Source organism: Ctenopharyngodon idella, chromosome 15 (genome assembly GCF_019924925.1).
Source record: "Ctenopharyngodon idella isolate HZGC_01 chromosome 15, HZGC01, whole genome shotgun sequence".
NCBI lineage: Eukaryota > Metazoa > Chordata > Actinopteri > Cypriniformes > Xenocyprididae > Ctenopharyngodon > Ctenopharyngodon idella.
This window is the reverse complement of record NC_067234.1, coordinates 4648418-4670521: the sequence shown is the minus strand read 5'-3', so window position 1 is coordinate 4670521 and position 22104 is coordinate 4648418. Positions and strand designations below refer to the sequence as shown.

Below are 22104 nucleotides of genomic sequence, written 5' to 3'. Positions count from 1 at the left end.
ACTTCAAACATCACAGATCTCCTGTATCACTTCAAAGAAGTCAAATGCTGTACCTTCCTCTGTTGTTCTTGCCGTTCGGGACTCGCTGTCCATGCCCTGGAACTCGTTGAAGTACGGACGGACTTTGATCTCGTAGACGATGCCTTTCTTCAGAGCTGAGAGCACCATGCTCCTCTCAGAGGGGACTTTCACATCCTGACTCTGCCACGCTCCAGGGGAGGACAGCCCTGACATCTGCCTGTACAAAACCCTGTAGCCCTGGATGAACTGAGACTGGCGGTCAACCTGAAGGGAAAAGGGTTCAAACTTAAAAGAGCGCAACAGAGTCAAGAGACAAATAGAAAAAGTTGATAGGAGAAACTCTGCTGAAAAGTAGTAGTTTTGGGTGCTGGTTCGCAGTATGGATTGGTTTGGTTTACCATTAGGTGTTTTAACTAGCTTAATAAGCAATAGTTTCTTAGTCAAACATCTTTCTCAAAAGAAAAATCATGCTGGTTGATAAGCTTCTACAGATCAAAGTCTAAAAGACTAAGGAACATCAAAAGTCGGCAAGAAATGGAAGTTGCAGTAGTCTTTTTTCCCTATTGTGTTGTATATCAGAGTAAAACGGCTTCTTGAACAAGAAAAAATGTAGGACGGTACTTGATTGTGTCTGTTGGGAATTGATTGGGTCACTGTTGTTTGCTATTGGTCGATCTCATGTGAGTGACAGGTTGTCCCGCCCTCATGCCAAAAAACACCTCAGAGAAAAGAAGAGATGTCGATGTGATGTCGATCTCAAATCAAAGGTAAACAAGACGCTTCATTAATTGAAAGCCTTGTTCTTTTTTTAGTTCGCCAAAGAAAAGTTGTATTTACCAAGAGAAGTGTGCATAACTCACATTAATGTCTTCTTAACAGCAGAGCCTGGCTTTCAGAGTGAGATATTAAACATCTGCTTTTCCTCCCTACAAGTGGAGTAAATCAGCCCAACGGGCATCCGTCCTACGCTTTTTAACTTTCATTAATTGAATGATTCTGGGTCGTAAAAGCTTTCTTGACACCACCTACGTTTACCACGAGAGTGCTGCTGTATCCAGGGGCCGTGTAGGGTGATGATTTATGGATTATTCATATGAGAAAAATACCTCTGAAACAGTCTATCCCCCATTTAAGCCGAACAGACAGATGCTTATATTTGTCTCTGTAATGATTGTTGATGATAATCATTAATATACCACAGGAGAGTGCTTACCAACTAATGTGACAAAGCCAAAGCTGTAAAATCTCCATTTTAATGCAATTCAACAAACAATAAACACTTTTAGAGTGTTTATATCAATGCTGGAAGACTGTGGTGGGAAACGCAAACAACAGCCAAGGAAATAAAAGAGTTAAATTCTAAACTAATGCACTTGTTTGGATATCAAACAATACACACATACATACTTCATACAGTCAAATGATATTTAGCCAAAAATTTGTGCCAAATAAACTGGTTTTATATAGAGATGATGTTTATTAAAATCTATTAAGAAAATGTAGTTAAAAATAGTCAAATTAGTATACTATAAAATAGCTCATGTCATTCTAAACCTTTTAAACTTACTTTCATTATTCTGTGGAACACAAGAATTATATGGACAAAAACAGTTTTGGGTAAACTCTCCCTTTAATATGACATCATGTTCTATAACCTCGGCCCAATCACAGTACAGATGCTATAATCTCCATCCAATCACAGTGCCCAAGCTAAAACCTCAGTCCAATCATGGTTCTTGTACAATAGCTTCTGTCTAATTATAGTTTATGTGCTAAAACTTCTGTCCAATCATAACTCAAACACTAAACTCTGTTTAACCACAATTACAGGCTATAATATATTTCCAATCACAGTTAACATGTTAAAACCTTTAGCTCTGACTAATCATAGAACATCTTACCGTCCATGTGACCTGTATGGTGGTGGGGCTGAGGACCACGGGGTTGTGTAGCCGTACAATAACCTCACCCAGCTCCTTCTGCACATGTCTGTGGTCCACACCCTGTGCTGGAGGACTTATATCTGTAAAGAGAGAGAAAGAGGCCAATGCCATTACTTTTTATAGTGCTCTGACAATGCTAAATTACTGGCAAGTACAACATAATCCCTTAAATACAATTTAATCCCCTAAAAGAGCGATGAGGAGCTCTTTCACTGACTCCAGCAGCAGACAACCTGTGAGGATACATCCGCCCAAGGTCTCAGAATCAGTCACCCCTAATGAACATACGGAGGACTCCTTGGCACCTTAATCGAATCTTTTTCCAGTCGAGGTTGGCCCTTTTCCCCCCGTAATGATCATTAAGGTACCAGCCAGGGCACTAACTCAATTATACACTCCAAAAGTAGATGATGTTTGTTCTACATTATACTCCGTCTCTGGAACTAATCAATGTATGGGTCTGTTAGACCATGTGGTACTGTATCTAGACTAGGATCATAGGATTTAATTGGAAGTCGTTGGCATGGACACCATTTACATGGGCATCTTACTAAAGGAAACTTACAATTATATACACAGTTTAGAGTGTTTCTGTCAAATACCTTGAGTGCGGACGGGTTCAGACATGGGGCTCGGGTCGCTCAGGCCCTGGATGTTGACTGCTCGCACCATGAACAGGTAGATGGTGTTGGGGCGAAGACCCTTAATGGTGTACTGCGTGGTCTTGACATGATCGGCCACAGTCTGCCAGCTGTTGCTCACCGATTGGCTGCAATGCAATGAAGCAGAGTGATGTCAAAGTTTGAAATGTCTTTGTAAACTTTATTCAGATTGGATGCCATTTAAAAATACAGTCCATTCAATTTGTACAACCCGTATTTTGTACACTGGAAATGTGTGTAAAGACTTATTTTCAATATATTGGACAGATTAGACTACAACCCCTCACATTTGTGTTTGTCAAATGAAAAATGGTAAATACTTTGACTAAAGTCTGATTGAGCAAGGTACATTTCAATCCAAAACAACTTAAGAAAAGTCTAAATTATGACAAAATTCATACCTGAAAGCCTCAATAACATATGATGAGATGGGTGACGCTCCAGGAAGGCCAGGCTGCCAGGACAATGACACACTGTTTTTTGTGACATCGGTGACCTGAGGTTTGGAAGGAGGACCTGGGAGCTCGTTCTCATCCCGGTCTTTAACTACAACTAGACTACCAGACTCTGAAGAGAGGGAAACCATAAGAACATCAGGAAGTCCAACTGTTTCTGGAAGAATAACATTACATAAAAAGCAAATAGTGTGCAAAGTTGCACAAAAGTACCTTTGACTTCCAAGAAAGCACTCCAAGATGTTTCCCCACTAGAACTTGCCGCCACACAAGTATAGATACCAGAATCTGAGAGCTGAAAGATAGAAACAAAAACATGCCTTGATCTTTATATCTTCATGCATTTTAAATTCACTAAATGGCTAATCAATTGGATTCACAGTAAGCCCAAGCTTTCGATCCCAGAGAGATGGTAACCTTGAGCACGTCCAGCTTGGCTAAAGTGCTGACATTAATATGGTAGATATATTCTATTTTCCGCACCCTTCAGCCAGCTTTTATCCTTGCTGGCAAATTCACAAACCCACCCACTAACCGCAATGAGCGGTAGACTAATTCATTTAAAGAGGTAGTCGCTGAAACCCTCTGGACCGTTGACAGCTGGCGCATGTCCCCCCCTCTCTACCTTTCCGGGACGATCTCCCTGTTGTTTGTTGCCTTTCATCAGGATGCCTCGCCTCCATTTATTAGATAAAATGTCAGAGGTGGGCAGCACTGTCAGGCATAATGGCTATTCCATCCCGAGCTGACGGGGAGGGCTTGGGGACTTTAAATTCAATATGGCCCTAAAAGTGTGTTTGTTTGTGCGTGCATGTGCAAATGTGTGTGCAGCTGGAGCCTGTCCAGGCCTCCGTAAATGATTCTTGGGAGAGCTGTCGTATCCCTAAGTGATAGTATCAAACAATTTACCAAAATCAATATTTCCCATTCATCCCCGTAATGCAATATGATTCCCTCTGCCCGTCTCTGTTATGTCTTACCGATATCTGATTGAATTCTGCTAAGCTTATACATCACACTTAGACAGAGATGTTTCTGACAGCTGGTAGTCACACAATCACACACATTGGTCTTAGAAATACACAATGACAGATACACATCTGGACATTCACATTAAGGATCTATTGGTGACTATATCAGCATTGGCAAATATAAAAACTGGACTAATCTGGTCAATATTGGTCGATATTCAAACAGGATATGCTCTTTCTATGCCAGTTATGAGAATTCTAAAACTGAGAATTCATTATAAGTTAATGAATTCTCAATTTTATCAATCAATCAATCAATTTCAAATTTCTCATATGGGTGCATCCCTAATTTATACATTCATTACAAAGGAAAAACAAAACAAAACAAACAGAAGTGTTTAGACTCACCCGCAAATCCTTGATCTGTAGGCTGCCGAGGTCCTGCAGGGACATACGAGGGTCTTTGCCCAGCAGACTGACCCCGTCCTTCAGCCAGCTGATGGTTGGAACCGGTTCTCCAGATGCATGACACCTCAGAAGAGCCACACTGTCTACACCCAGAGTCTGGTTAGCTGGACCCTGCCGGATGATGGGGGGAGGACGATCGGTCAACACTAAACAAGAGAGAAAGATGGAGGAAAGAACAAGAATTAAGTCCATGTGTTGTTCCTACTGTTTTAGAAGGGAGGCATCCCAATTTGTATACTTTGGATGGATGGTTGGATGGATGGATGGATGGATGGATGGAGGAAAGAACAAGAATTAAGTCCATGTGTTGTTCCTAATGTTTTAGAAGGCAGGCATCCCAATTTGTACTTTGTGGATGGAAGGATTGATGGATGGATGGATGGATGGAGGAAAGAACAAGAACTAAGTCCACGTGTTGTTCCTACTGTTTTAGAAGGGAGGCATACCAATTTGTATACTTTGCGGATGGATGGATGGATGTCACATATTCTGATGTCTATTATATTGCACACACTATTTATGGGATTGCATACAAACTGGGATGTGGAAAGAGACAGCAGAGAGGAGACAGGAAATAATTAGGAAGAGAGAGTGAGAATGTGTCCGGAACATAACCCAGGCCAGATCTAAAACATTTCCTGTGTGAGTGCAATGACTCAACAAGTCTGGAGCTCATGTGCTAATAACTAGGCATTTAAGTTGGTTTTTACTTTTAATACTGAAATGGAAACAGTGGAGATTGGTAGCAATTAGCATGCTTGTCCATCTAGAATAATATTCTCCTCATAATATGACATCATGACACTAACAGCCCTTCTTACATCATCTGTTGCTTTAGCACAGTACAGCGAGAACATGTTTGTCATTAAAGGTGTCTGGAAACATTAACATTGTGGCCTTGCTCGTGTGGCACAGGAAGCAGGATGAAGCCATGATTGCCTTATTCCTGGATGTATCAAGGTTGTATGCACATTTTGTGGTTGCACCACAGGGCAGCGTCTACCCCCAAGGATTCTGGGAAAAACTGGGAGAAACGCTGAGTCTTGGTTTCTAGCTCACTGATGTGGCAGTGACGTGGTTTTGTAGCTTCCATTTAGTGCCTGGGACCTTTTATTTAGGAACCAGACTCCAAGTAAAATTTCATACGTTACTATACATCCGACTATTAGAGCCAGTGTGGTTGGTTAAATATCTCATGAAGGCTAAGAGAACGTCCTCAAAGACAGACTCATAAACAGCTTCTTAAAACATCACCATCTTAGAGGACAAAGGTTATTTAATACTTTTGTTTTATGTTCATAATAATGGGTTAATCATGTTTGGGTGTTTATGGGAAGCTTTCCATCAGTTTCATCTCATTGTGTACAGACTTTTTACTGCTTACAGTAGTGAAAAATCTGTGGAATTCTCTAAAAATAAATAATTAAGGTATTTTTTTTAGTAAAAACTGCATTGTTTTTGGCAGCAGTAAGCATTATTAAATAATGTTAAAATAATAATAATGTACATAAAATTATATTATTTAAACTATTAAATATAATTAATATAATTATAATTAAAATGTATATACATAGTCAAACCAAAAATTATTCAGACACTATATATAATGTTTTTTATTTTTTTACTAGTGGGTGCAGGTCACTATAGTCCATTTATGTAAGTGAGGATAGCAAAATAAACTGTGACATAATATACCCAAAAATTCTTCATACAGCGGACTACCAGTGTTATCTGACATAATTAAGATTAATTTTTGACACAGTTTAACTCTGAGATCTTGTCATATTTTATTACCATTTTTTAAAACTATAGTGAATAAACTGTAATAATGAATGAAATGTTCAAGGTGTGTATATATATATATATATATATATATATATATATTGAAGGGTTTCTGATGTACAAATGGGCATCAAACACCCCTTGAGAAGCACCAACCATTTATTTCTCTGACTAATAATAATATAATAATCACAGCCGTGTCCTGTCCCTTGCCCCACTGAGGACACATTAATTAGCAGGTGTGAATTAATGAGGAAAAAGCCGGTGGATGCTAATTACAGACTGCACCTCTAACCCTTAAATACAGCTTCAAATGCAGTCTTCTTCCATTCTCGGTTGCGTTACTATTTGTCTCACTCTGAATAAAGGATGGTATTTATATTGTCCAAATCTCCATCGGAACGCCTCATTTGGGCTCAGGGATGAAGAGTTGCCATCCTAATTCATCAATGTGGATTACCCCGCACGGAGGTTAAACCCCAGAGTGCTTTGCAGGCGCATCCATCAGGCCAGCATAAACCCCAGAGATGCATGTGCAGACAGATAGAGACTGATGAAGCATAATGGCTGTATTTGGATTAAAGCGGCATCCTCTGTACAGAATTAGTATTTAGTGTTGCACTGTTGCATTTGAACTTGCACTTGAACTAGACGGCAGTGTGTCAAATCGGTCCAATCTCATCCATGCTGAAAGGGCACATTTAATACAGGGATGTTTCCAAGAGTTTTGAAGGAATGATTGGTTAAAGAATAGAGTGTTAACAGAAATGTTGTAAGCTCTTCTTGTCTACTAAGCAGGGTGGTTTGCGTGTGAGTGTAATAAGACTGATACAATATGATGTGTGTTGGAGCAACATGATGGAATTGTGTTCATCTGACGGGACAGTTTCGGACAGCGTGAAGGCCTTGGTGCAGTCTGGCAGCAGCCATTTTTCATCAAATCTCTCCTTGAACCTGTCCAGCTCCCTTTGCTACCTTAACAGCTACTAAATCACACTCTTCCTCCGGTGCAGGTGTGGCCGTGACCCTCTTCCTCTTTCGTTCCTGTCATCCCTCTTCTCTGTCATCCTGCACAACATCTCACACACACTTACATTCTGAGTAAGAGCTGTTTACGGCAGTCTAGGTCATATGCGGTTTTTCAGACAAGATCGGTTAATTTATATTCTTTGCTGTCAACCGTAACAGCTGTCACCTTTTAAAAGAATTACATTTTACTGTCAGACTAAAGATGTAGTTGAAAAGTTCATAGAAACTGACTTTTGCTACTTTTTCCTTTTAAGAAAAAAAACTCTTACACAACCCAAAACATGCTTTGTTGCCAATGCCATTTTTCCATTGTCAGAATCTGAAGTTTTCAAGGACAGCTGTTTTCACTCCCTTCTCGAGCTGAAATTAAGTTTTCCTCCTGTCAAGAGAAGTTCACAGAAACGTGCTCCTGTAATATTCAAACGCGAGCAGAATTCAGGGTCGTCAGGCTTGCTATTCATTTCACATAGCGAGGCAGAATCAATGCAGAGCAGGGAGAGCTCAAGGCCACATTCCAATTCAGCTCTTAATGTGGATCCGGAGGCAACAGAAGTGGTTTTCATATGACATTTATCTTTCTGCCAGTACTTTTGTATGGGGATATTGAAGCCTTCGTTTGTGTCAGGTGTGAAAAGTGTAGGCTGACATATGAATGAGGGAAAATGAAAGAGTGGTGAAAAGAGAGCGAAAGTGAATGATAGTGAGCGAAATAATTAAACCGGCTTAACCAAAGTCATTTAAAATACTAAAATTGCTGCATAATGCTAAATATTTACGCAAAATTGTTAGCAAAAAAATCATGGGTGTAAGGACTCTTTTTATTATTTTTCTAAAAAATATTTAAATTAAAATCCAAAAATACAATTTTAAGAATTATAAAATATATTACAAAATATAAAATAAAATACTATTTAATTCTAATAATTATTTAAATGAATTAAAATGTATATTTAATCAGGACTGTTTTGAAATTTGAAAATGGTGAAAAAAAAAAAAAAAATGGTGGTGAGCTGGATAGGTTTGTTGTTTATTGTCAAGTCCTGAATCTAAAAACAAAGAAGCAGAATGAAACACCAGCTAGGTAAGAATCCATCCACATTCCCAAAGCCCTGTTACGGTCCAATTCACCCCAGTGCTTACCGTCTGTGACCTCAAGCTGTGCTTTGGCCAGGATGCTGCCCGCCACCGTCAGGGCCTGACAGATATAGTACCCCGCGTCTGCCCGCTGGACCGCTGTGATGGTCAGATCTCCACTGGGCGACACCGAGAAACGACTGTTGGGCTGCTGCGGTTGATTTGGAAACAAAAGGTTCTACACAAAGAAAACAAGAAACAAAATGTGAAGAGCATTTCCAGGGAAAATTCTCTCACCCTTCTTTCATTCAAACACACCAGGGAAAACATTTTTGCATTAGAGGTGGTAAATTATCAGTATTTTCAACTATTAAACTGATCCATTTCCGAAAGAAATTATGGCAGCGTGACTTTAAATATTCAAAATTGCAGAACACAGTGGCTCATCGAAGATAGAGCTCTTGATAACCAATATGCTAACCCTGACTGTGTATAGTTCACTGTGAGTATCCATTGTGTCCAAATGACTCCAGTAATTGCTTTGGGCTGCGTTGTTTACTCACTCTGTCTGACATGGCTGTCTCGTTTGAAATGAAATCTGTTGCAAAGGGAGGAGGCCAGGTGATTCAAAGTTAATTCACCACCAGCGGCCGGTTTAGCCCATGTGCTAATTATGGCAGATAACAAGCTGGGTTCATTAATGGCTGTCATTGACAGAGCCCTCACATTTACCTCAGGTTTTATATCCTTGAGATCTCTCCACTCTTCCTTTCATTTTCTCTCTCTCTCTCTTTTGATTTCTGAGTCCTCATAGCTGACCGACAGAAAACCGAAAGGCATTAGCCGGATTCAATTACACCTAATGACTTTAATGCTCGAAATTATGCTCCAAATGATGTTTTTTCTTTCTTTCTTTCGCTCTTTTTTTTTAATTAGCCTCTCACACATGATAGATGTTGGGTCCATTATCCTCAAGTGTGACTGAGAGGCTTCTCTCAGCGCTAATGACTCAATAACTGCTTTAATTTTGCCTTTTAACAAATACCTTCATATCTTACTTAAGAGAGGAATGGTAGGACAGACAGACAGGACAAGTGTATTATATTGCATTTAATATTGGGATTAAGACTGAAATCCTCCTATATTTCCCATTTAAATAGACTTTTAAATAGCATACTTTCAACTAGCTTGCTCATGCTAAAACTCTAAAACGGCTACAATGCTAGATATGACTAGTATCCCTTCTTTAATATAAGTCCAAGGGGTTTGTTCACCCATTCTGTTGTCCGCTATTGTCAGTATCCCTGGATCATGTATGTTAACCACTAGCCCAAAGCTTCAAGAAAATTAAGAGTGTTATACTGCATTTAACATTGGGGATTAAGACTCAAATCCTCCTGCATTTGTCATTTTATAGTACTTTCAACAAGTTTGCCAATGCTAAAACCCACTGCTACAAAGCTAATGTGTTCTAGGTGGTTGCCAGAATGCAGATATGTGGTTACTAAGGTATTTTGGGTGGTTTCTAGGTGGCCCACCCCTAGATATGGCTTGTATCACTTCTTCAATATAAGTTTAAGGCATTTGTTTACCCATTTTGTTGTCTGTTATTGTCAGTATCCCTGGAGCATCCACTAGCCCAAAGCAAACAAAAAATAAGAGTAGGTTAAAGAGAGAAAAATGTGCTCTTACCTGACTTCCTTCTTTCTGCCAGAAGACCGCTGGCTGTGGGTTCCCTTTCGTCTCACAGGGGAAACTGGCAGTTCGTCCCTGCGCTACAATCTGATCCCGTGGCCTGATCACGAACTGTGGTGCAGCTGAGTCAAAAACCAAAGACATGAACGTTACACCATACCCTCAGACACAAAAATGCACACCGACACACACACACACACTCTGATCACTGGCAGTCAGTGGGAACGTCAAGCATCCACAGGCATTGACTGCCAAGGTCACTGAGACAGAGCTTCCATGCATCAGCCCATTTCCGACAGCATTCGGCCTCTTGGTTTATCTGTTTGCTTTGACCACAAACAGCAAGGACAGCAACAGCAACCACAGGAAGCCATTCATCCAGGTGAGCCCGCAGATGGCGGTACTGAATGAATGACAGGCAGCTTTCAGGCACGGCCGTGCTGCGGTCACAACACCAGAGGGAAGGGTGGTTCATTCCGTTCAGGACACACGAAGAGGAAAAGCTATGTGAGGATGCCACACCGTGAACCTGCGTGGACACTTCTTTTGTAAGTGGCTTTAAACGATCGACTCTATTTACACTAAGTACACAAAGCAGTTTCTATTCCTGTATCGAAGAGGAGCAGAGGTCACAAGCTGGACAAGCTTGGAAAACATCGAATTGGTTGTTAGCATTTTAATGGAAATCATTCTCTATTCTAAGTGCCAACTTAGGTCAAGTTCTCACAGAATGAGAATTTTCTCCCGCCTTGTGCGTCACACTTAGCAAAGTATTTTTTAACCTCTCAACTCACCCGGCACAAAAACTCAGCCAACATTCCTGCAGAGCACATTCAAATAATCCAATTAAAAGTGCCATCTTTCCTGCTTTCCCTGTCTAACCTGACCTTAAAATGGCATCAGAATTCAGGAACAGGGATCCAAACTTTCCCCTTGACATGGAGTCAATGCTACTTTCTCCTTAATGAGAAGGTTAGGGCACCAGTCATCTAAAAAAGGTTTGTCAGAGTCTTCAAAGGCAGGGAATGGCAGCTGGAGCTTGTGAGAAGATAAAATGCTATTGCTGAGCAGTACCACTCACTGGAGAACATACAGTTAGGGAGTTTCAAGGATGGAGCAAAGGTTTTTATTTTGAGGAATAAATGTTTTAGCTGACCTAAATAAAAGAATGATTTTCTTCTGCTAGATACTCTGGACTGTGACCCTACAATCAATCATTTTTAACCGAACAAAAAATAAACAGAGCTTACTACTGTTAAAAGTTGATACTTTTCAGTCATGAGGTTCAACAAAGTCATGAATTTGGACCAAAAACAACAGCTATCATGTAATTTGAACATTTTGACAGTGTATTCGTTTTATACTTGTAGCCGCGACAATAAATCTAGACGCAGGACTCCAAACAGTTGAGTTCGTTTAGCAGGGGAACCATTACTCACGGTACACCCATCTACAAAAAGAAAAGATCTGACCATGGAAAAACACTCTCCCTTCCATTCTGATCCCTAAATGAGCCCCTCTACTGCCTGTGCAGCTGGCAACTGTGGACAAGAGAAGTCTGCAAGTGTTTGTGATTTATGTGGCTGATCCCTCTTTTGTGAGGCTGTACTTGACTAAGGCTGACACATTCAGGCAAGTTACAGATGGTGGCAGATTTACAGGCTTCCCAATCTGGGCGCACGGTGGCGCGGGCACTTCTGTGAGTTTGGGCATCACACAAAGGCTTTAAATCACAGATTGGCCCGGTTTCATTCAACTCCAGAGCTTTTTTTTTTTTTTTTTTTTTTTTGGAGTGAGCGGGCATAAAAGATGGGTATTTACCGATGCTGCTCACTCAAATTGATTGTTTAATGACTTGGACGCTCAACTTCATTGTGCAGTTGAGTGTTAAAGTCCTTTTTGGCCAAGATGGGAGAAAAACACTCATGCACAGACACATCCCAAGTCTATTTGTTCCACAGAGGGTTCTAAAAAGTAGAACAAAGCTACCCATAAATAAACTGTGATTGCATTTGATTGCATCTCTGGTATATTATTTAATGCATGTGTGTTGTGTGAATAATACACATGCTGTGCTTTTTTCAGTGGGAAGTGTCTGCAGGGAGAACGCAGCCCTGTAAGAGTAGAATAGCTGATCAGCTCCTATATTTAATTCATGACAGAGCACATCTGCTCCATACTGGAGAGAGTTCACGACTAAACACACTTTTGAGAGCTGTAAGTAAACACACATGAGAACAACAGGAAAAATTCTCTATAAAATGCATACACAGACAGAAAAATAAACAGGAACTGACATGACTAATCGAAGAACCACTGGAACACAGAGTTTCAACTATATGCCCAGATGGCTGTGTGTGTTTAGGAAGGGCTGCTGAATTATATCCATTAAGCAGAAGCCACAAGTTTTAAGAAAATATCACACACTCATCACACAAACTAGTAAACTTTTTTTAGCAGTACTATCACACAAGTCCTATAATAAAGGTAGTTAGTACAGCCACAGGTTAGTACGGGATAAAACTCTACTTTGTTACCTCAGTTAAGAGCTAGTTCATCAGGATGAGAAAAGGAAGTACTGAAGCAGAAAAAGGAAATACTGAACCTCTACAAGGTAAGTTAAAGAGTTGAGCCACCACATTGTATATGTGTGTGTGTGTAGCAGGAAGGGAGGAAGAAGCACAGAAGGCAGAGGGAATTCATGCAGTATGAAGGAGTGACTGGGATGGGTACTTACCGACAGGGCGAGCTGAAGACACAACAATGGTGGAGTGAAAACAACAAAAAATGAACAAAAGACAGACACAAACAGAAAGGACGTACAAAGAAGAAAGTGAAAAGAATTAAGAACAAAAGAAATTAAATTCAGAATGAACAATGGCAATGTGTTTTTTGGGCACATCATTTCAGCACTGTGTTGGTTGGTGGAAACAGATTCCACAGCATAGATGGAGAGGAGAGGAGAAATGCAATGTATTTTATTTTTCAACTTCGACATGGACCAAAATCTTCAAAAAAAAAGAAAAGAAAAAAAAGTTCATCCGGACAAGCGCCACCCGGTGGCAAAATAATATAATGTTTATTTTTATTGTATGAGCATGTGGAGCTAAGAAAAGCAAAATCAGCAGTCTTCTCTCTCCTCCTTAACTGATAGGTATCTATTTTCATGTGAAGTCATTAAAAATGGGGGCTCGTCCGGGATGAAATTCAGGCCATGAGATCTGCTTCACCTGCAATAATGAGGTCTACATACACAGCTCTCAGTGAGGAAGCTGAGCCGGCAAGACAGAATGTGGACAATATTGACAGAATATCCAAGAGAAACTAGCTGACAAAAAAAAAAAGCAGTTCATATTTAATGCGATAGTGGAGCTGTCGAGGAGGCTGATGCCATATTGACATTAAGAGGGAGCAATCATGCTTAGAGTGCTGTCCTCTCCTTCCTTCCCTCCTCTGTCTCTCTCTCTCTCTTGAAAGGGAGCCTGTGTAAAACCCCTCCGGTTTGCATCCCCACACATCCCTTCACGGCTGATCTCTGTCCGCTTGTAAATCCTGCTTTCAAAAAGGCTGAAAATTGACGGCTGTCCCCATTGGCAGCTCCAGCCCCCTCCTGAAGGCCACCGAAACCCCCCTATGTGAGGTTTTAAAACCCTCCGCAGAGCATCTAAGCAGTTTGATTTAATGTGGTGAGAAGAGAAGGGAGACAGAGAAGAGGTGGAAGGGGAGAGAGGGAGATTATGGTGAAAAAAAAAAAAAAAACATTTTTATTAACCTTGCCCACCCGAGCTGGGCTTTCTGGGGTCGGTCTGCACCAGTAAACTGTGAAATGGTTTCGCTGGTATGGGCTGGAGTGCCACAGTGGAACCGAGGAGATAGCGTGTGTTTATGTGTGTGCGTGGGGGGGGGTTGGTAGCCTCCATTCTAGGGGGTGTAAATAATAAAAAGCATTGGTGCTCAGGGCAAGCTCACTCCGCACCTAAATTACACTTCAGGAGTTCATTTGAGACCCGTCAGGAGGTTATCTCACTCTTTTAGACTGAGACTCCACCAAAATACATTATACCGCTATTGATTTCTAGTAAAGGGAAACCTTATGATAGAGTCAAATTACCCAGGTCAGCATAAACACACTGTTGGGCTTCTGAGATCCACTAATTTGATTTTGTTTGCCAAAGAGAGAAAAAAAAAAAAAAAATTATATATATATATATTCATTGATTTATTTTTTTAATCTAGTTTAATTGATTTATTCCCTTTAGGCAGGGGGCAAAATTTAGGAATTCAGCAATCAATAATTATAATCAAGTAATCAAAAACTGTAATTAGTAATCAATGATGCAATCAAAAGTATTCAACCAAGCTGATTGCATGAGTTGCTTTGAAACAGTTTGATGAAATGCACATTTTTGAAGGCAACCAACCACCATGTCAGGCTCTAAAGTTGTAAGCAGTGTGATTTAACTTTTTGTGGTAGATTTGGATACTCAACTGACCTCTAACTGTGAGGGTGGCGGACGCCTCTGTTTTGCCCACTCGGTTCTCCGCTACACAGGTGAAGGTTCCTTCATCACTTGCTGCTGCCTTCTTTATCCTCAGCACATAGTCATCTTTATCATATTTAATATCATACCTGAAACACATATGAACAGATATGAGTATATCAATTAGAAACAACTTCTGTCTATAAAAAAAACACAATATGTAATATTGTATACATTACCATTCAAGTTTGGGTTTTTCAAAGAAATTAAAAAGAAATGAAATTTTATTAGGCGAGGATGCATTAAATTGATAAGTGACAGTAAAGACCTTTATATTATTAAAAAAATCTATGCTCTTCTTTTGAATACTGGAAAAAAATATTAAATAGCACAACTGTTTTCAACATTGATAATAATAAGAAAAGTTCCTTGAACAGCAAATCAGCATATTAGAATTTGTGAAGGATCATGTGACACTGAAGACTGGAGTAATGGCAGAGTATATTATAATACATAAGACATACCAAAATTATTCCATGGAATAAGAAACTATCACCAGCTCACATTTGATCAATGGTCATTGTTTAAATATGTAGCGAATACAAAACCATGACATTTGTATCCATTAAAATGAACAATGCATCATAGCAGATGATATTTAGAATACCAGATAAAGAAAACCTAGTATATTCAGAAAGAGCACTGTATAGAAACACAGCTTTTTTTATTGCTGACAGCGAAAGATCAATTATTCAACAATGACACATACTCTACAGAGAAGGAGGAGGCTTTCAACTGGAACCGCAGATGCTTCCAATATTTATGAGGCGTCCGATGTGTGTGTGAGAGAGAAGTGGGTGTATCTGGGAGCTAATCAGAGAAACAGGCCGATTCCAGGTCAGACAGTACAGAGGGGGATTTGAGATGTAGAATCCAGCCTTATTGATCTGCACCTCTCTGGCAGCTCCTAGGTACTTCAGGAGCACTATGTCCTGGAAACTGACAGCCAAAGGTGATGAGCTGTGTGTGAGTGTGTGTGTGTGAGGTGAAAGTGCGGCTGAGAAGTTGACAGGCCTTGCAGGTTGGTCTTCTTTGTAGTAGGTTGCTATAATTGGGATTTCTGGAGTGTGTATGCGTGTCTGTGAGCAAGTGTGAGAGAGCGTTGTGCCATAGAGCTTTTGGTCTGACAGCTAGACAACACTCTGTCTGCTGTCTGTCACTCCAGATCCGCCCTTCCACAGGAAGCAGGGCTCAGAGAGCATGCCATGTGGCGCAGGAGACAGGATCCCTGACATGAGGACCAATAAGACCAAAATTATTCTCCAGCAGACTGTTGTTTAGATACAACCAATTCACAGAATGTGTGCTGCTTTACTGAAAAAAAAAAAAAAATAATAAAAATAATAGGGATCAAGGACATTTCACCTCAAAATCAAACTGATGTAGCCTATAGAATGCAGTTACAATCAGTGTTGGGGGTAACGCATTATAAGTAATGCGAGTTAGGTAATCAGATTACTTTTTTATTTAACTAGTTAAGTAACACATTACTTTTAAATTTACAACAAAATATCTGAGTTAGTTTTTCTAATAAGTAACTCAAGTTACTTTGTTGTCCCATGCATTGACTGGCAGTTCTTCTGTCCCCATGTTGAGAGGAATTGTCAGTAAGTGCAGAGGTGTTGTGTGCGCTGTGTGTGAACATGATGGTTATTGTAGATCTAGACTAAATGTGAACATGCATTTACTCAGCTCACTTGCACAAAAACAGATTCAGTATTCCTCAAAATGAATAAAAACAGTGAAATGCAAACTCAGAATTAAATATATGTTAAATTACACAAACATACTTTTATGTATTTAATCTCAGTTTATTAACCAATGTCTTTAAAATCACATTTGTGTTTCATTTTTTTTTTTTTTTTTTTATTGCTGAAGTTGCTGAAGCTGAAGTGTTGAACTTCCTTCTCCTGTGTCTTATTCTTCTGTGGTCCAGAATAGCAGCACAGCTAAAAGGTTGTTTGAGCTGCGCCCTCTACTGTACAGGCATGAATTTGCATTTCCTTCAGCCTGAGGCTTACTCATTTCACTTTTGGTGTTAAAAAGGCCTTTGCTTTTGCCAAAAACTTTTTTCTTTGTTATTAAAAAACAAACAAGCCCAGCCCAGATTAGAAAAAATAACGTTTTTCTGTGTTTCCGAATGAACTCGCATTTTGAACGAATGGGGTGAACAAATGATTCAATGACCCATTCATAAAGAGAGCCATTAACTTCATTTCTGAATCAATCGGCTGTTTGAACAAATCGAATGAATGACTTACTGGGCCCTATTTTAAAGATCTAAGCGCAAGGTCTGAAGACCATGCCGCAGGTGCACTTACAGTGTGCCCGAATCCACTTTTGCTAGTTTAACGATGGAAAAAATGGTCCAAAAGGGTTGTACCTAGTTTCTTAATGAGTAATGGGTGTGTTTTGGGGGGGCGTAACTTGCAATAAACTAACCAGGTGCGCTTGCACCATGGCGGATTGCTATTTACATCTTTTTATTTTTAATATTTGGCATGTTTGTATGCTGCTGTGCGTCCCTGTGTGTGTAATAAGCTTGTTGTGCACCCGCCTATAAGGGCATATTACTAACACGCCCTTTAAATAACAAAAATAAATAAATAAATAAAAAATACTGCGCAATCATTTTCAGTTGCCTCAAAATAGCAACACGCCAATGTGCCCGAACAGCACGCCCAAGGGCGAACAAATGGGTATTTGCTATTTAAACAATGTGGCCGCTGGACATGAAAATGATAACTGCGTCGGGCTAAAACTAGCAAAAAAACACTTGCGTCATGCTTGGCGTCGCAGTGTGCCAGGTGTATGATAGGGCCCAATGACTTACTTATTTAGACATTTAGCGCCACCTACTGGCAGTTTTAGTTTCTTATTTAAAGTATTATTTCATATATATATATATATATATATATATATATATATATATATATATATATTCCATATTAATAAAAACCCATTAAAGGTAGTTCACCCAAAAATAAAAATTCTGTCATAATTTACTCACCCTCATGGCATCACGGCTGTTGTAGCCTAAAAGGTTGTGTGTAATAAATTCTATGTTGAATCAAATATAATATCTCTTTCTAAAGCTACTTTTAGTGGTAATTTCTCAGCCAAATTTGTGATTAATTAGATTAAAATTTTAATCACTTGACAGCCCTATATTAGGGATGACCTGATAAAGTTTGATCATATATGCAATGTCATAAAGTCCAGGTTCAAGTCAGGTTTTGGAGAATAAAGCTGATACTGTTCGAATGAAAACGTAAGGAGAATGACACTTCACAGAAGCTAAACACTCCAATGTATCAAGTGTCTTTCTGACAGAGCCTGAGGCAAAGTCTGACATGATTGGATACAGAAAGAGAGAGAGAGACGGAGATTAAAGAAACAACATAAACAGATGCTAATCAGATTTTCAACCACTAAGACTAAATATTGCATGAAACGAGTCTGGTAAAAACGAGAAAAACACACACGGACACACACACACACACACACACACACACACACACACACACACACACACACACACACACACACAAAGAAACAGTAGCGCTCTGTATGTGCTTCCTCTCTGAGCTGGATCTGTTCTCTATTAGGAGAGGAATGCAATTACACATGAAGCAAGGCAATGCTGAGGACACACTACACTCCAATGGTCTCTAAACAACACACACACATATTACGCGGCATGCGTTGCTGACAGATTTGGGGTGTAAACATTTGCAGACACAGCTTTTGAGTGTCTTTTCCTTGTTAATTCGTACTTGGAGCTCAGAGTTGCTGCGAAAGTCTGCGCCAAATGGCCTGGTGTTACTTTGACAAGCTAATGAATTCATATCCCATCTCTGTATGAAGAGCACAGGCATCCCGACATCAGCAGAAGCTTGTGGAATTCTGTAAAAGAATTCAAAATTGACAAGAAAAAGATTTGGTGTTTGGATCGGATGCGGTTTTCACCATTTAAATGTTACTGAAACATTGCGTTGTGGGTTAACACGTTGCATGTGCATGTCTGTGTGATTGTATAACCTGAAGGTCAACTGGTTGCCAACCCGTTATCTACCACATACGCCAGCTCTTTGAAGTCAGACATCTACATAATCATGAGAGAGAGAGATGATGAGGAAAATACAAGTGACTCTGCACAACGGGCGATGGCTGAGAATGTCAAAATTAAAATAATCTGCCGTTTCAGAGACAGGAAATAAAATAAGACCACGAGACACGTGTTTTGTCTAGTATGGGTCTTGTGGTAATTACGTGCTGCGCGACTGTGAGTTATTTAATTATTAGATTGTCATTGTTTCTTTCTCAAAACCTAATTAATTTCTCGATATGCTTCTTGGAAAGAAAAGAGAAGAAGCGTGTTGAATTATTACCTGACAGATACACTGATTGTCGCACTCGCTGAATTAATTACTATGTATGTTTTAACTGACAGCTGAATAATGTAGATTAATCTAATTGTTTCTTACAAAACTAATAAACCAAGAAAAGTCTTCACGGAAATGCACGGAACGACATTTGTGATCCGATGAAAGGAACATGGTAAAGTAATTAGGATATATCTTTATCTTTATGAGTTTATTACGTGTAGCATTTGGACACTACCGAACAGAATATAATCGTGATGAATGACGTCAATGAACTAATAATTAACGGATAAAAATTCATCCGCACTGGTTTTAGAGCCCATATTACAGTACATATTCTGATATGATTCATAGTCTGAAACTTTGAAAACAATGGCCTTTCAGAATTGTTGAACAGGAGTAGTTTGAAATCTGTGAAGATATGGAGAATGTGGGAAAAGTACACAGAGATGTGATGGTTTATTTTGTCTGCGTGCTTGTTGTAAGAGCATGTGGCCCGGTGACCTGTACCATATCACAGACACAGACAAACAAACAAGGCATGATAGCACTCAAAAAACACAGCCGCTGCTCGCATCCTTATCTGCTGGCTGTGAACACACACGTGTTTGGAGCTGTCTCAATCGCTGATGCTGTTTTGAATATTTATTTTAGTACTTGACTCTCAGATGATTTCATCAAATCAAAAAGTAACATGTTTTTACAGTGGGGTTTTGGACACGGTAAAATGGTCACACCGTGTTTTTGTGGCCATGTTCCATGGTATTTTAGGTATTTTGGCAAATACAGACTACCATTTATATAAGTTCAGGATTGGTAAGATGTATTTAATGTTTTTGAAAGATGTCTCTTATGCTCACAAAGTCTGCATTTATTTGATAAGGTCAACACTTTATTCAACAATATCCAGTGATGGGTGATTTCAAAACACTGCTTTATGAAGCTTCGAAGCTTTACGAATCTTTTGTTTCAAATCAGTGGTTCGGAGTATGTATCAAACTGCCAAAGTCACATGATTTCAGTAAACGAGGCTTCGTTACGTCATAAGGGTGTGACTTTGGCAGTTTGATACACACTCCGAACCACTGATTCGAAACAAAAGATTCGTAAAGCTTGGAAGCTTCATGAAGCAGTGTTTTGAAATCACCCATCACTAGATATTGTTGAATAAAATCATTATTTTGTTTTTTTGGCGCACAAAAAGTGTTCTCGTAGCTTCATTATTCAACATTAAGGTTGAACCACTGTAGTCACATGAACTGTTTTAAATATGTCTTTAGTAGCTTTCTGGGCATTTGAAAGTGTAAATTATCTTGCTGTCAATAGAGGCCTCACTGAACCATCGGATTTGATCAAAAATATCTTAATTTGTGTTCTGAAGATGAATGAATGTCTTACGGGTGTGGAACGACATGAGGGTGAGTAATTAATGACAGAATTTTCATTTTTGGGTGAACTAACCCTTCTAAGATTTTGTGGAAACTAATGCATATTTTCAGGATTCTTTGATGAAAAGGAAGTTCAGCATTTATGAACTGCATTTATTTGAATCTTTTTCAACATTATAAACATCTTTACTGTCAATTTAGATTAATTTAATGTGTCCTTGCTGAAAAATATGAGTAATATTAGTAATATTATCCAATTAGATGAACATTCTCAGTCTTGTGATCATTTCCTATCAAATCTTGTGTTTTTTTTTTACGAATTCAAAACCAAAATTTATTGCTTTTGACACAATGTATCTGGTCCGTGACTAAATCTTTTTTTTTTTTGTACCGCCTGAAGGATGATCTTTGTCAAAAGTGTTCTCGTCCTCTCTCCCTCTCTTTATCTCACTATTGCAGTTAGAATGAAGAGGCCTGAGGGTGACTAACTTCTCTTTTGCTGTGCCAGATCCTCACCTGCACCCGTCCACCTGCAGCCTCACCTGTCTTTACCTCAGGGCCTCAGCACGGAGCAAAAGAATACCAACCAATGAGGCTTATATTATCTGCAGGGGGCCTCACGACAGAGCTCGTGTGTTTCTGAAAATGGGCCCAGCATGGAGCTCAACACCTACATCACAGATGGCTATACGAGTAGACATTTGAAATAATGCTTTAGATTGGCAGACGTCTCTGCCAGCGTGTCCCCGTCTCACCTCCCGCGGGGGACGTCAATTTCGTCTTTTTTCCAGCGGACGGATGGTTGTGGGTCTCCCTGCACCTGACAGCGAAACTCCACCGCCTCCTCCTCCAGAACCACCTGGTTAATGGGCCGTCGTAGGAACGTGGGCCTCTCTGAAAGACACCCAGACGAGAAAGGACATAAGGGACGCTGAGACCTCATTCACTCGCTGTGACTCAGCATTGAGTCATACACCGAACAGAAGCTCTTACAGAGATTTGTGGTATTGTATAAGAGTACGATACGCTTTTGTGTCCCAGCATGTTTTATGACTAACTTGAGGACACAAGCATAACAGAGGAATTAAACATGACACATTCTCTCATGATGGAGAAACGAAGCACTCAAACTTGCTTGTTTACAAAAGCTGAGATGTTAAACAATTTCTGGGCATGATTCAGAGATTTTGTGATATTTTTAAAGACGTTTTTTGTGGTTTGAAATGTCAGATATCAGAATTGGCACGTACCAAACACGGTGACCTGGGCCGTCTCACTGTCTCTCTCGCCGACCATGTTGGTACCCACACAGATGTACATGCCAGCGTCGCTCTTCCTCGTGTTGGAGATCATCAGCTTCCCTCCACGGATCTGAAAGAGAACAATGGAACGTTACAGTCTCTGCAACATCTCATGAGATCAGTTACTACGAAACTCTCTCTTTAGTACCTTGCTCAAGGGCAAAATAGATGTGGTTTATGATTCACCTTTTCTTGGTTTTGAAGCTGTAATTGTCAGATCATTAAAAGGCCAGATCATTAACCACTATTCCACACCTCAAATAAGGCTTTCTTTGTTGCAAAAAATGGTAACACTTTACAATAAGGTTTGTTAACTTACAAAAACAAGCAATATATTTTCACAGCATGCATTAACCTTTGCTTATGTTCATTAATTAATAACAATATAA

At 39.7% G+C, this 22104-nt stretch overlaps 1 protein-coding gene across 11 annotated transcripts in view; it reads right to left on the bottom strand.

Annotated features, from left to right (window-relative positions):
* robo2 (roundabout, axon guidance receptor, homolog 2 (Drosophila)) overlaps positions 1–22104 on the bottom strand; it is a 502406-nt gene that overhangs the window by 51395 nt on the left and 428907 nt on the right. For 7 of the 11 annotated variants that reach the window (XM_051864113.1, XM_051864123.1, XM_051864120.1 and 4 more), the window contains 12 exons: positions 21665–21785; positions 21170–21308; positions 14594–14730; positions 12838–12849; positions 10098–10222; positions 8472–8643; positions 4461–4666; positions 3295–3376; positions 3028–3193; positions 2567–2733; positions 1923–2044; positions 54–285 (listed from right to left, as the gene is read on the bottom strand). In XM_051864113.1, the coding sequence (XP_051720073.1) occupies positions 54–285; positions 1923–2044; positions 2567–2733; positions 3028–3193; positions 3295–3376; positions 4461–4666; positions 8472–8643; positions 10098–10222; positions 12838–12849; positions 14594–14730; positions 21170–21308; positions 21665–21785 (1681 nt within the window). The remainder of the gene's footprint in view (positions 1–53; positions 286–1922; positions 2045–2566; positions 2734–3027; positions 3194–3294; positions 3377–4460; positions 4667–8471; positions 8644–10097; positions 10223–12837; positions 12850–14593; positions 14731–21169; positions 21309–21664; positions 21786–22104) is intronic. The other 4 variants (XM_051864115.1, XM_051864124.1, XM_051864117.1 and 1 more) reach the window with 1 other exon arrangement.